This window comes from Aptenodytes forsteri, unplaced genomic scaffold (genome assembly GCF_000699145.1).
Source record: "Aptenodytes forsteri isolate BGI_AS27 unplaced genomic scaffold, ASM69914v1 Scaffold68, whole genome shotgun sequence".
Classification (NCBI taxonomy): Eukaryota; Metazoa; Chordata; class Aves; order Sphenisciformes; family Spheniscidae; genus Aptenodytes; species Aptenodytes forsteri.
Genome location: NW_008795382.1, coordinates 981,424 through 993,774, shown reverse-complemented (window position 1 = coordinate 993,774; position 12,351 = coordinate 981,424). Strand labels below are relative to the sequence as shown.

The 12,351-nt window shown below is 38.1% G+C and overlaps 1 protein-coding gene across 3 annotated transcripts in view; it reads left to right on the top strand.

Moving 5' to 3' along the window:
* Window positions 1-12,351, top strand: part of RABGAP1 (RAB GTPase activating protein 1) — a 68,555-nt gene that overhangs the window by 47,830 nt on the left and 8,374 nt on the right. The window contains exons 13-19 of one of the 3 annotated variants that reach the window (XM_009280591.2): window positions 968-1,081; window positions 2,250-2,324; window positions 4,589-4,714; window positions 5,310-5,453; window positions 7,037-7,078; window positions 7,438-7,566; window positions 11,927-12,019. In XM_009280591.2, the coding sequence (XP_009278866.1) occupies window positions 968-1,081; window positions 2,250-2,324; window positions 4,589-4,714; window positions 5,310-5,453; window positions 7,037-7,078; window positions 7,438-7,566; window positions 11,927-12,019 (723 nt within the window). Of the gene's footprint in view, window positions 1-967; window positions 1,082-2,249; window positions 2,325-2,600; window positions 2,619-4,588; window positions 4,715-5,309; window positions 5,454-7,036; window positions 7,079-7,437; window positions 7,567-11,926; window positions 12,020-12,351 lie in introns of those variants that run through there. The other 2 variants (XM_019472433.1, XM_009280592.1) reach the window with 2 other exon arrangements.

The following is a 12,351-nucleotide window of genomic DNA, read 5'->3' as shown; positions in this document are numbered from 1 at the left end:
AGGTGGGACTAGGATTCCTTCTAAACCATCCTCAGCAATACTGACAATTCCTAATAGGGTGGGCTCTTTAAGGCCAGTATTGCCAACTAATTGCATGGAGATTGTTTGGTGTTTAAATCACTCAGATAAAAGTCAGGAGGAAAAGGCCATAAGTTTCCCTTTTACTGTTTACTGTGTTTATTGTTATGCTTTGTCAAGTTCCTTTCATCTCTACCAGGAGTTTTCCCTGCCTTTTGTGTAGGACTTGCCCTTGATGCAGACTTGCTGGGTGTTTCTTCCATCTGGTCTTTTCAGTCCATTGTTCACATTTACTGGTTTTCTTAATTGTATGCTATTTGTTATTGTTCTGCTTTCCAAATATCTAAGGCATCTGAAACTGATTGCCTCAGAGCAATGTAGAGAACAAAGTTCCATCTTCCTCATGCTGAAATGCCCGGCTCATACAGGCAACTGTCCCTGCATTATATTATGTTTTACTATACAAAGCTGTCTTTCCTGGGCTCGTACTCAGTTTTCTACTTTTCTGTTTGTCTAATTCTGTGGAGGAGATGAAGAGTGGTTTCTCTAGCTGAAACTAAGGGACGCAATTTTGGACAGCAGCATGCAGCCGCTTACAATTGACTGTTACTCTCTGCAGTTGTGAAATAAAAGAAGAGTGACTGGGCAGTATTTGCGTTCAGAAGCCTTCAAGGGAAGGCTGCTGTCTGCATTGCAATGTCTTGGAACACTTTTGTGTGTGTGCTTTTTCTACTGCTCACTGACCATTCCCAGATGTGCTTAGGTAACCAAATCTATCAAGATTGTGATCTGGAGCTGCCAGCCTGCAGGCAGTCTGTTTTGGTTGAGTAGACTGTGTTTTGTTAAATTTAGAACACACAATGCCAATCTCCTAACTCTCAGTCCTAGCATATTGTAATTTATATTCTTTTGATGTGTTTTATTTTACTCCCCCCCCACCCCCCCATAGGAATCTCCACAAGACAGTGCTATCACCCGAGACATCAATCGAACGTTCCCTGCTCATGATTATTTTAAAGATACTGGGGGAGATGGCCAGGACTCCCTGTACAAAATATGCAAGGTATTCTTTAAATTCTTCTTGACTGGTTTTGGTAACTTGTATTTAACATCATGAACAGATGTAACTGTTATCTGAGAAGAATATGTATGTATTAGTTAACCGTGTCATGGAGACAGACTCTAGCACTAGACTCAGTCTGGTTCTTATTATAGATGTTTAGCTGGTTATAGTGCCATTCAGATAGGGGACCTAAAGTAATAAGCCCTTCTGGATTCCTGAACGCTAAGGTGTTTGGTACAGAGACTTCATCATGAACAGATGTAACTGTTATCTGAGAAGAATATGTATGTATTAGTTAACCGTGTCATGGAGACAGACTCTAGCACTAGACTCGGTCTGGTTCTTATTGTAGATGTTTAGCTGGTTATAGTGCCATTCAGATAGGGGACCTAAAGTAATAAGCCCTTCTGGATTCCTGAGCGCTAAGGTGTTTGGTACAGAGACTTTGCATGATTCTAGACATGTCAGCCTGGCTCAAGCTGGACAAATTATAATCTGTGATGGAGATGGGGGCTGATTCCATACTGATCAAGAGCAGGTCACCTTTGGCTGCCGCATGCTCTCTACTTGTCGATATTGTCTAAGTTGGGATGGCAAAGTTAGGGACGCAGGAAATCACACTGATGTTGCGTCTTGAAAAAGAAATGTTCTGATGGTTGGGTGTGTCCTTTATGTGTAATGTATGCCATAAGCTGTTGTCATACATAGTTGTCTTTAAAACTGGAGGTAACTATGTGCCTCCCATAAATGTTATAAAGCCATAGGCATGCATTGAAGTTGCTTATGAAAAGGAAGAAATTAGCAAAAATGGACAGGTTGTTGTTTTATTCAGTTATCTCAACTGGAATGTTTTAAGCTTCCAGCACTCTTTCTTTTGTGTAACTAGTGTTTCTCTCTCTTTCTAATGTCCCTGTAGCACCTGTTTAGAGGTAAAAGCACTCAGATAAGTGGTTTAATAGGCTGCAGCAGTCTTGGTGCATCACTGTAACCAGCCACTGCCGCTATATATCACAGTTTGATTTTCATACAGGTTATCCCTTCATTAGAATGGCAACTGATGCACCCCGTGAAAATTTTATGGAGCTATGTTCAATGCAGTGTTTTTTGTTTTCTTTGTGTTTGTAGCTTGAGACAGATATGCTGTAAAGCCTTGATTCTTTTTTTTTAGGCCTACTCTGTCTACGATGAAGAGATTGGCTACTGTCAAGGCCAATCATTTCTTGCTGCTGTACTGCTTCTACATGTAAGTGGTGGTTTTTCCCCCCGTTTGTTTTAAGCTTAAGAATAAATATTGCTCCACTTGCCTAGATTACTTTATCAAACATTGATAACTCCTGTACTAGTAGGGTTGCAGGCCACATACCCTCTTAAATGTTGGTCAATAATAATGTGATTTTAGGCAGAGCAGAGTACATTGTTTAAAACTTACTGTGGTATTGGTAACGAGTCTTGTCTACAGTCAGCGTTCATTTCACTGTGTTTCTGTTACAGGACCCCTTCCATTCGAATCTCCACAGGCTTGTACTCATGATCACTAGTAGGCATGGAATTTGTGTATAAGACAACACTGTAAATGTTTCTGTTAAAGGGTTTCAAGGTCAGATTTAAGCTTTTTAGAAGATGTTTCTATTGGAATCAGTCAGAAATATGGATGGTAATTGCCATTTGTCTTGTATACACAGAAGTGTATTTATGACATTGTTGGGATGTCAGTTTATTAGGTCTCAGTGCTTTGAACAATACGCTGCCTATGTGGGCTATTGTACTGTAGGCCTTTGTGCTTCTTGGTTTTAGGGGTTAGTGAAGGATACAGTAATATTTTAATTTTTTTTAAGATACTGAATTGTGCTTTTTTAAACTTAATTGTTGTTGGTAGAAGTGATCTCATCAGAGTAATATCCTTTAATTGCTTGCTTGTTCAGAAGCTAGATTCATGGTTACTGTATATTAGAAGCAAAAGTTTTAGATTCACTAACGCTTGGGAAATATGAGAGGACTAGAAATCTGTACAAATTATTTATAGACCGTTCTTTTTTAAAGTAATGTCTGCTTTTTATCAGTGTTTCTATTGCAAGCATGGGTAGTTGAAACTGAACAGAGTTCCTAAGCTCAGTAGTGTTTTGAGATTTCTTTTCCCCAGCTGCTTTTTAGTGATTGTTGCTACCAGAGAGAACTAAGCATGAAGACTTCTCCACAGTTTTCAGTGGAAGAGGAAGTCTGGTCTTCAGTGGAGTACTTTCCATAATGTTGTAAAGTCAGTGGAGGATATAGAAGAGACTGTCAACTCCATTCTTTTGAAAAAAAAGCTGAATTGTTAATGATAACAACCTTTTAGTTCTTTGTAACTGTAATCTGAAATATTTACTTCATGAGCAATTAATTCTTTATTGCTACACTGAATCAGATCAAGAAGGGTGATACTTTCTGATAGGAGAACTGAACACTTACTGAAACATACATGCTTTCTTTTAGCTTTTTCATTGTCAAATGTCCATTTTTTTTAATATCCATTGCATTAGAGAGACTCACTGTCAAGAATGAACCATGCGTTATTCTAGAGTTCTTTCTTTAACAATAGCTGTTGCTTCGGGGAATAATGTATGCATTTTAAAAGGCTAAATATCAAATAAGTTTCTTTTTATTTGATTTTCTTTGAAGTCAGCCTTTGGAGTGTGGCTGCCTGGGAAAATAAATATTAAAAAGAAATGTTGCAGAAAAGGAAATTAAGTTTCTGCGAGTCCTTCACTACCAGTTTGGAATGTCTCAGTTTTCAGTTTTAACAAACTCCATCTGCAGATTAATAATAGAATACTTGAGATGGATGTTCTATTCTTTACAGGAACAAGTGATTGACCTGAAGTCAGACTTTACTATAGAAATATGAAAACTGAATTTTGATGTCAGGGAAAAATGTCTGAACGCTGATGAGTGTTTCTTCAGTTTTTGGCAGGAAAGGGATATTGAACTTTACCAAACCAATGCTGAGTTGTGATACGTGGAACTTTTGTTAGCAGTTACTGGTCTCTCTTATTCATGCCATCTAATAAATAAACATCAAATGTAATAATGTCATTTAAAAAGGTAAATACACCGTTAAGAATAAGGGAAAGATCCTGTTTTAACATCCTCTAGTAATACTGCTTCTGTCTTAGTTATGTAGGTGACAAGGGGTTAGGCTGTTGAAAATCTGTAGGATTCTGCTTCTGACATGATTTGGAACAAAGACACCAAGAAACTGCTTCAGTCTTGATGTCTGAAAGATGTATTTTTAGTCAGGCGATTGAGAGGTGGTTTATTCCACAGAATAAGAATGAAATGCCGTTTGCAACACTAGACCTCATTTTGTGTGTTAATATTCTTGTTTACTTTTAAACTGGATAGGGCCAGATCAAAAAGTAGTGGCAATTTGGCCTTTCTGTAAGAGGGAGGAGAAGGGAGGTAAGGGCAAATGGAACCGATATGAAAGATTCAAATGCTCTGTGATAAATACACTTTCCTCTCTCACAGATGCCTGAGGAGCAAGCTTTCAGTGTTCTGGTCAAAATCATGTTTGATTATGGACTCAGGGAACTTTTCAAACAAAACTTTGAAGATTTGCACTGCAAGTTCTATCAGCTGGAGCGCCTCATGCAGGTAGGTGTTCAAACTTGCGTGAAGTGAATGGATCAGAGCCTGCAATTCAAAACTAGCAATTTATCTTATACATGAATAGTGTTTGTGACCTCTTAGTAAGGATGAAGAGTGAGGACTATCCATATTGGAGGTTTTTTAAGAGTAGAGAATGTTGACTCGAGACCAGTCTGATGCCGCTGGCAGTGTGCAGTAAGTTTGAAGGCAGACGTGTCTGACCAGTTGGAGTGGCTCTCGTATGGCCTGGCATAGCAGTGACTTCTGAGCTCACTGCAGGCACACCGCAGAGTGGCTTTGCAGTGTCAGCACATCCACTGGCTGGGTTTCCTGCTAAGGTGAGAGCTCAGAGATCGCACTCGTTGTGCATGTGATACAGTGTCCTTCTGAGCATCCACGCTGGGGCAAGCCTTTGGCATCCTTAGAAGGTCCTTTAGCGTGTCAGGCAGCTGTCTTGTCAGGCATGGGTGCATACAGAAGCCTGCCTTGCTGCACTGATTGTCACTCTACCCTACTTACTTCTGTTACTTTGGGATTTCAGCTACAGTTCCAATATAGTATAAATTAACTTTCAGTATTTATGTGTTTTTTTAATTATTAGGAATACATTCCTGACCTGTATAACCACTTTCTGGACATTAGCCTTGAAGCGCACATGTATGCTTCCCAGTGGTTCCTTACCCTGTTCACTGCAAAATTCCCTCTCTACATGGTCTTCCATATTATTGACTTACTCTTATGTGAGGTATGTGTTATAATTGGAGACTTGTACTGCTAGCAACTTCTGACAGTTTCTCACTATCTTGATTCATGTCCTTCTTACTATCTGTTCTTTCAGAGCTAGGCACATGATAATTATTTTTATGTAGAAGTGATATGTGTCTGCAATGAAAAAGAGTTCTCAGCATTTTAAAGATATAAATCAGGAGTCAATATCTATATAAAAGATTATAATTCCTATTTCTTATAACACTTGAATCTATGTGAGATTCTGTACAGTGCTCATGAGATGAGAGTTAATTTACAAATATGTGGATTCCTCTGTTGTTAAATTGTATTATACACAACGATAACTTTTTTCCCCTAGAATATTATTGCATGGAGGCTATTGCGTATAAAATTGCCCAGCTAACTCTCATGCTGGTAATGCAACAACCTTGGAGCTCTTTTTCCTGGAAACTCGAAGCCTCTTTATACTTCACAGCATATATTTAGAGAGCAAAATTATTTACATTGAGATTTTGTGTGTAATCATGTTTAGAACAGTATATTTGGTAGTATGCTGGTAAGTAGTGTAATTTGAGTCAGAGCTTATTAACATAAATGAACAAATCACATTTTGTACTGAAGTATCCTTGAGTTATTTAATGATTTGCTTTTTCACTCACTGGTTAACATTATGCATCCATTCTTCATTGGATCTGCAGTTGTTACTGTGAAGTGGCAGTTTGTCTGCATTTCCTCTACTGAAGGGTTTCAGCATTCATAAATCTCCTGGTCAATGTTTCTACCCTTTCTCTGTATCTTTTTGCAGCTTGCTTTGTCCATGTGCCAATGTAATAGAAAGCAACAGATGGTATCGAGAAAATCAGTTCCATTTGTTTAGAAACACATTTTCAATTCATAAATAGTAAATGTGTTCATAGTGAAGTTTTAACGTTTTTTTTACCGTTTTAAAGTGAAAGAATAATTTAGTGGGGAAAAAGAAAGAATCTTGAAATAAGATGAGCAATGTGTCTTGATTATCAAAGGTACCCTTTAAGAAGGTGTATGCCACTACTGACTATAGAGACTGTATTTAATTGGGCAATATATATAGAACACTTCTAACAAGTAGTGGCAAAATAGATGACGTGGGACTCTGTCCTAAAGTGAGTCACTTTCTTTTTCATTACACGAATTATCCCAATTTTTTAATACCAGAACTTAATATATTGATGTAGATATTGCTGCATTTGAATCCAGTGTTTTCAGAGGTTGCTATATGAAAATTAAATGATCTTGAGCTGACCAACTAGTCATTAAAAAATGAAAATGTGCACAACAGTGCCTTCATCATTTCAGAGTTTCAGACTACTAAGGAGATAGTAAAATCTGTGTTGAAACATCGTTTTGCTATGTAAAATGGCTATCCAGTAAAGATACTTTCTTAATTGTTTGCAAAGTCATTCTCCTGGCCTTTGATTTAATATAGCACCTGGTTACACTTGTATCTTGGTTGTCCTTTCCACAGAAACTAGACAAACAACAAAACCCACCAAATAAATTAATATCCAGGCTTGTAAATACTGAGAAATTAATTTATTTTGTCATTATTTTTCTCTCCAGGGAATAAGTGTTATCTTTAACGTTGCACTGGGATTATTAAAAGTGAGTATCCAATGTTGCATTGTGTTCTATCATCATCATGCACAATGTAAAAAATTAAGATGCCGGTTACAGAAATATTATGCTTTTTTTTAAAAAAAAAAAAACAACAAACAAACTAACAACTTCCTGTATTACATGTGCTGTTGTCTGGCATGCCCTGTATAGCACAGTGCTTTTGAGGGTGGGGTGGCGGGGAAATAGAAGGTTGCAGAAATAGAAACGAACACTATTTGCAGAAGGTTAAAAGTAGTTATGTTCTTGGAGCTTTACAAAACTGTTGTCGCGTTATTGTCTCTGGGAATTGAGTAATTGTACAAAATCTGCTTTGCAGTTACTGGTTTTTCTTTCCTTGTCTCTAGACTACCAAGGATGATTTGTTACTGACTGACTTTGAAGGGGCTTTAAAATTCTTCCGTGTACAGCTGCCCAAGAGATATCGTTCAGAAGAAAATGCAAAAAAGCTGATGGAGTTAGCATGTAATATGAAGGTAAAGACGTGGTGACAGCAACTGCAAGCATATCTTTAATGGGTACAATTTCTGTCTCCATATGTAACTTTGCAACTCACTTGTCCAAATGCAAATACATTGCAGATGCTCTACAGTGAAACACAGTAAAGCGCCAAGATCCTCAGAGTGATATGGGCCCACCTGGAGAACTCAAAACCAGAGTGGCTTTCAGAAAGCAATATTCAGTGCTACTAAAAATCAGACTACTTCAAAAAAAAAACCCAAACAAAATTTAAATGACTAATGACACTAATATAAAATAATTGCAGACATCTCTGCAGTTCTTTGGTGAAATCTTTCTCCAGTAGTGGCTGCAAACAGGGTAGTATCTTTCATTGAGAGGTAGTGGGGAGGTTTCATTTAAAACAGAGTAAATAATGTAGAAACACAATGTCATCTTTCAGACAGAATATGGCTGTTTTTTAATTGTGGGTGCATGTGATGTTTATGTACTGCAATAGGGAGCTCATTAAAAATGCATCGATTGATTTACAGATCTTCTAGGGAGATGAAGGAATATGATTTGGCATTTAAAATTTCTTACAAGTCAAGCTAGGGAAATTACCTTGAGGTTTATGTATTCCCTGTGTGAGGTTTTGATTTGTCGTTGTTTTATGGTGGTGGATGTATACCGCTTTTTTAAAAAACATATTAAGTTAATTTTCCATTCAAGACTATTTCACTTGTGGTCTAGGTAGCTGACAATAGCAGGTTAATCTGTTACGATCTTTGTAGTCTAACGAGGGTCTACTTTATATGAAATTAAACAAAGTGCTGGCTGAGTTGTATGTTGTCTAGTGCTGCCACAGTTAGCTGAAGGTTTTTAATAATGCAAAAAAGCACTGTTTTTCATGAGCAGCCCATGTGGGAGATTCACAGTATTGGCTTCCTTCTTGGCTTTTCCTTTGGGTACTGGAAACAAGTGCTAAGGCACTCTGGTTGGAAGTAGAGCTCCGACGTGCAGTGTTTCATGTGCAGACGTTTCTGAACATGAATCTTCTGTAAATACCTACTGCTTTCTGCGAGAGTGTTTTGAGGCTAGCAAACGTAATCTAGACTGTCTTTTAATGTGGTCGTCACAGCTGTTTGACTTCTCCCACCAATCATTGATTAACTGTTCATACAGTCAACGTTTAGGAGACACTGATGATAATTAGATTTCTGACTTCATAACAGAAACCATGTATCACAGTAAAATGTCATCTCTGATCCTTATAGGAGCCTTCTTTTGAACAGAATAGAAACAGAGAAACTAGAGTTCGGTGTGTACTGTAGACTAGAGAGATGCTGTCCCATAAATGAATTAATCTCAGTAATTCCTGTTTTCTTAATAGAATTTATTCAGAGAGCTCTGTGAGCTCTTCTGTATGTTTGAACTACTGAGGTAAACAGTGGAGGGTTTTTTTGCTTGATTGTGGTTTTTTTTTTTACATTTCAATTGCCCACCAAGCCCTATTTCTTAAATATAACTATATGAAATAAAAGTTCTAGCCTTTGACATTAAGACTTTAGTTATATATAGCAAATATTGCATTACCTCATAGCTGAAAGTCAGTTGCTTTTCCGATCAGTAAATATTGTAACTAAAGCTTTATATGGGCACTTCGGAATAAGCCCTCAAAGCAAAAATTCAAAAAAAAGTTACAGTTAGGAAGTTATTGATTCCTCTTTTATAGATGTGGCGATTGAGTTCTAAAAGGGAACTTGATAATTTATTTAGTGTATTTTAAGGAAACTGTGATTCTTTCTTTACCATTTCACGTAGATTAATTTTTAGTTAAATACACTGGTATGGTTCAAAGTATACTTTTTCCTTAAAATTCACTAGAGGAATTCTTTGTAGAATCAGTGCATAAATCACACAACTTCCCGAGTATGTTAACATGCAAGGCATCTTGTACTCCTGGTGTAGTAGCAGTATGCATAACAGTATTCTGCATAGAGTTCAAGCGTATCTTAAATGAAACTAGTGGAGAAATTACAGAATAATCAAGAATAAAGTAAGCTATTTTAGCTCTCCAATCGTTTAACATTAGCCACAGATTAGATGTTGCATGCGCATCTGGTTAAGATCATGTGTAATGACTGCATTTGCCTTTCATGTTTCCAAATAACAACTTGTTCCTCTTCCCACTCTGCCAAAATTCCCTGCATTCCCAGTGCTGTGTGAAGTAGTTAAAGCAAACAGTCTTCTCTGAGCAGTACACGGCAAGGTTGTCCACTGCTTCCTTGAGTGCTGTGTGTTTTCTGGGGGATTAAATGGGAGGTTATGGAGAAAGTACAGACTGCACTACTGGCCTCCACACAGATGCGGAACACTTCTGTATCACATCCATGTGTGTTGCCCCTGATGGGAGTGCTGCACATAATTGATTCCTTTGACCTAAAGTATAAGTCCTTTGCTGTCAGTAGAAATCTCCAGCTCTGTATCTGGAAGTGTTTTTGAACAGAAAAGGGCCTGATGTCAAAATAAATCATTTATGTGAAGGGAGAAGTAGCCTGGCTAAGGCATTGTGATTACAACAGCATTCTGCTGGAAAGGAGGTCAGTAAATGATCAGCTTGAGACAGCACTGGTTTCTTGAAGTCACTCCTCAATGTTGCAGTCCAGTGTTAAAAGAGTTACTGCTGCCTCCTGTGCCCCGAAAAACTGTGGTGGGACTTCAGTGTTAATTTCTGCTTTCTGTCACCATGCAAACCCAAAGGCCTTGCTGACTTCCCCAGGGCATGGTTCCCTCTCTAGGGCTCCAATGTCCAGAATCGGTGACAATAGCAAATCTTCTCAGGATCACCTCGTTATTGGTGTCTAGAGGCAAAACTGGTTTAGTGTACTCAGAAAAGTAGAAGATGAAAATGCAATGGTGTGCCTTCCTTCCTTTTTCTCTCTCACATGGCTGGATGCCTCACTTCTCAAGATCTAACCTTTACATAGCTTAAGATTTAGTGTATGAAACCCAATAATTTGGGCAGTGTTTCAGCAGGGGCAGAGGAGTGAGATAATCAATTGAAGTTACTGGCTTCATTGTCAGTAAAGGGTTAATACTCTGTGTGTTTGTCTGGAGTGCTTAGTAAGAATAACTTCTGCAGTTGTGATGTGGCTAGACTGACTCCAGATAAATGGGCTGGCACCTCCAAAAAAATGTCAGCTGAAGTTTGGTGAAATGTTTCTGTGCAGCCCTCACTAGAGGGAGCCTAGCTACCAGTTTTCTACAGTTCATTTCAAGTAAGGTTGTTAATGATAAAACCAAAGATAAGAGAAACTAAACATGTTTTCCATTCTGCCTGTCATTTATGCCTGTAAAATTTGTTTAACATGTTTCTCAGATAAGGCTTTTTTAAGGAGGAAAACACAGCCATAGCTTTTAAATTTGTTTGGTTTACTGAAATAATAATAAAGGTTCAGCAGCAACTCTTATTACTAGAGATTTCATTTAGATGCATACTAACTTGCATGTGAAATGCTCACAGTGGCCTTGTCGTGGTCTGTGTTGCTAAACCATTGTAGCACATGGCACAGCTGACAGGTGACGCCAGGAAAGATGCTGGTCAGGATCAGTTACAGGTTCTCTTGTGTTCCCTGTCCCCGTAGGACTTGAACACTGTGCACAAAATATTGAATTCAACACCACCTTTCTCTCCCTTCTCACAGAAGGGGAAACTGTGACCCTGAGAGAGTCACTTTCCTAGTGTTGTGTGTCTGTCAGAGCTGAGGACAGAATTCCAGCCTTCTGAATCCCAGAGCATTAGGGGACAGAGCATACATGCTTCTGAGTTGTTGCTGCTTGCCGAGACACCTAGGCAACTCTAGGACTGGACTGTTTTCTACTGAGCTTGAGTGACACTAGCAGAAATGTCAGCTGAGCCTGCACTTGCCCTTTCAGCATTTGCAGTCTCATGTAAAGTAAACCAAACACTTCTGCACGATGATAAATGTTACAGCTGAAAAAGCAGCTGAAGAAACCTCAGCATCATGCTAGTTCAAAAATTAAACATATTTTGTGGGTTTTGAGGCAATCTGTTACACTAAGCCACTGTAGTATTTGGAGCATCAAATAGCTGTGCAGCACCAAGGAAAGCTCAGGTAGGATGCTCCTGTGGATGCCTTTCAAAAACTTTTCTGTGTTCCACAAAAGGATAAGAGGAAGGAACGCTTCTGTCATTACATTGTGTGGAATAGAATTTTTGACCATGTCTAAGGGTTTGATACTCAAAACTGAGTGAAGATACTAGCTGTGTTTTGTAGAAGGCAGGAGTTGCCTAAAGCTTGTACCATAACCCTTTGTGAATTGTGTTCTTTTATTGATGTTCTGGGCAGGAACTAATGGGCTGCTTTAATTTAGATTAGCCAGAAGAAGCTGAAGAAATATGAAAAGGAGTATCATACCATGAGAGAGCAGCAAGCTCAACAGGAGGATCCTATAGAAAGATTTGAGGTAACGCTTACCTACTCCAATCTGATTTAACACACAGTACCTGCAGGAAGTTCCTACTTTGACTCCTTTTTCTTTGAGCTGTTTTCTTTGTTTTGTGACTGATTATAATGCTGCCTTCACTCCTCTCCCTAATTTCAAATGATGTATGTTACAGTAAGTATATAATTTTATAAATATTTTATTTATCAAATATACTATAGGAATAAATTTTATATATAAAATTATGTATGCGTATACATAACACATTAACACACACATATACATAATTTTATATATTTTAAGCTGAAGAGTTTTATATACACTTTCTTTAATATCTGTCTGTGTGCTGGAAG